Raw genomic sequence first — 2,797 nt, 5'->3', positions numbered from 1 at the left:
TTATTATAGTTTTAACATATATATGTGTACCTATAAAATTAATAAATCTTGAAATTAGTATCAGTTTCTAACTCTCAATAAATTAAATTTAAATCTGTATCTTTGCTAATTAGGAATCTACTAAGTTTTGAGTATCTCCATCCATTAATTAAGATTTAAATTTTTTTACTGACATTAAGCGAGGTCAAATCTTCACTAAGTTAGTTAATATATACTATCTAATACAACTGTTTCGTAAGAGGTCCCATGGTGTAATGGTTAGCACTCTGGACTCTGAATCCAGCGATCCGAGTTCAAATCTCGGTGGGACCTAGTGTTAATTTTTTTATTATTAATATTCAAATAATGATATATTTAAAATAAATATATCATGTACATACTTTTTTATTACGTCATTACTTTAAATACTTATATAGAAAAATGATTTTCCTACAATTTATTTTTAAGACAGAGAATAATAAACAGCAGTATAAGCTGCATCAAATTTATATAAAATATTTTATATTTGTATTTCTTATGATGACATCAGAAATGTGAGTACAACATCTAGTTGATTTAAATAAAAACGAATACATAAAACAAATTAAAATAATCAATTATTAAACTGCAGTTATGCACAGTACGTTACAAAATGATTTCAGTTTTGACTTGAAGATGTTTATGGAAACAAATGGATTTTCAAGTTCAAATTAGCAAGCTCTGTTCTTATTAGGAAGTATTATTAACTCTGCTTATTGGCAGTTATTTGAATTTATTTGATCCAGTTCTACTCTTTGTATGATATAACTTTAATTATAGTAAACGATATAATTTTTCCACAAGAATTTTTATTGTATAAAAAATTCTAAAAAAATTTCTTTTTTGTTCAGCGAGCTATCATAAATATAAAAAAAAAACACGAGATTAAAAGTGACGAATCAATCATTTTGCATTATTCAATCTCATAAAATTTCTGAATATTTTTATTATTAAAAAATCTTTCAGAAATCAATCGAATTATTGCAATTAAGTCTCCACGTTAAAATATTATCATTAATGAATAATGATAAAAATAAGAAAAAGGAGCATATACCACACGCTGGTTAAAAGTAGCGAAAATTTCGTATATTTAATACTACTAAATTTACATAATTGAAATTTACAAAAATGAATAATGATTAACTCATTAACCTATTCGAGAACAGGTGCGTATCAAGCAACCCAAGATTTCCCGAGAAGAAAGACAACAATCGACACGGACGACAAGTGCGAGTAACGTTTACGTTCACGCGAGCGTCGTGTGTTTGTCAAGTTTGTGGAATAAGAATCTCACCTCGGTGATCATACCAAGAAGGAAAAATGAAAGAACCTTCGGAAGAGAATAATGACAGTTTGCTCACTAATGAGGACAACCCCGTGGTTTTTCTGGATGTGGCGATCGGTCCCGAAAAAGGTATCCTCGCGCGAGGTTATACATGATCTCCCGGTACAAACACCGGCTTATGGTCTTATTGTTTTCTAGTGGGAAGAGTTATCATAGAGCTGTTCAAGAATGTCGTGCCACGGACTGCGGAGAATTTCCGTGTTCTGTGCACCGGCGAGAGAGGTGCCGGATTGAAGGCTTCAAAATTGCATTACAAAGGAGCTGTCTTTCACAAAGGTGCGCACTGCCATGATCACAAGTATCCTATTTCTTACTTTATCGCTTGTCATAATTCTAAGGCCATGATATAAAAACGTCTCTAGACCTTGCCATCTAAAATATACCTTATTTAACTTTTTAATGCTGGGTATAATTAGAATTCTTTTGCTGATAAGAATTGGAAAAAGAAATATTTTCCATTTGAAAATATACAAGTCAACACAGTTTGTTCTATTTTTGTTGCTTATTGAATGTCAAGAAAGAGGTAGATTGATGTTTGCATCGACTTGTGCTGCTATATATAATGTCTGCGTTTCTACTAGTCTAATTTCATTTTAATTTTGATTTAATTAACTCGATCTTTTTCTAGTTCTAAGAATTAGAAAAAGATGAAAAGTAAGTTGAATTGAGATTAAAGTTAATCTATATATATATATATTAGAAACAGACATAATAGATAAAATAAAACATCCAGAGTTTAATTTACTATGATATTCATCTGTCATATATATATATATCGTATCAGAAAGCTTTTGTGAAATATATAAATTATTTATTTCTCTCTCTCTTTTTTTGAAGGTGAAAGAGTTAAAGTTTGATTTTTTATTAACAATTGACAATCATAGGCTACATCATTTATCTTTAAATGGTGGTTTTACAATGAGTCAGTAATCAAGTTTTATTATATTTGTGATTTGTCATATGACAAATTTTTTAAACATCTCAATTAGCTGCAGGATAGAAAGATCCAAAAACTTCTTTGTGTTGCAGCCAATTAACAGACTAGAAAAGCTTCTTATATGACAAAAACAGATTAATATAATATTAATTGAAAACCTTGACCAGTATTAATCTTAGTCATTCAAATTGGCTATTGGCCAATTTCACTGATTAAATTTAAGACTACTTAGACTTTTGACTATTGACTCACTGTAGAACTTAGGTAACATTTGACAAACAATAAGAAGTTCATGTCGCATGCTCCTATTCATAGCTCCTACTTGCTCTAATGAGTATATTGAAGTAAATAAGAACTATGATAGGAGTATGTTGAAGTATGCAACACGAACAAACCTAAGGATAATGATTCTAAAAGCTTTATGAGCATGAATCGAACCACAGCCATACATGTACAATTCTGTATCACTGCAAGAGCTCTATTATATATATATATAT

General features: G+C 29.6%; 1 protein-coding gene and 1 non-coding gene across 2 annotated transcripts in view; both read left to right on the top strand.

Annotated features, from left to right (window-relative positions):
* Positions 1-240: 240 nt before the first annotated feature.
* TRNAQ-CUG (transfer RNA glutamine (anticodon CUG)) lies at positions 241-312 on the top strand. The gene has a single exon. It is a non-coding gene; the product is annotated as a tRNA-Gln (tRNA).
* Positions 313-1,234: 922 nt separating this feature from the next.
* The window catches only part of Cyp40 (Cyclophilin 40), a 3,482-nt gene continuing 1,919 nt past the window's right edge, over positions 1,235-2,797 (top strand). The window contains exons 1-2 of the mRNA XM_018542286.1: positions 1,235-1,432; positions 1,502-1,639. Coding sequence (XP_018397788.1) covers positions 1,339-1,432; positions 1,502-1,639 — 232 coding nt within the window. The 5' untranslated portion in view covers positions 1,235-1,338. The remainder of the gene's footprint in view (positions 1,433-1,501; positions 1,640-2,797) is intronic.

The sequence above is a fragment of the Cyphomyrmex costatus genome, unplaced genomic scaffold, assembly GCF_001594065.2.
Source record: "Cyphomyrmex costatus isolate MS0001 unplaced genomic scaffold, Ccosl1.0 scaffold33, whole genome shotgun sequence".
NCBI classification, from domain to species: Eukaryota; Metazoa; Arthropoda; class Insecta; order Hymenoptera; family Formicidae; genus Cyphomyrmex; species Cyphomyrmex costatus.
The sequence above is the reverse complement of the archived record's forward strand: the minus strand, read 5'-3'. Positions and strand labels throughout refer to the sequence as shown.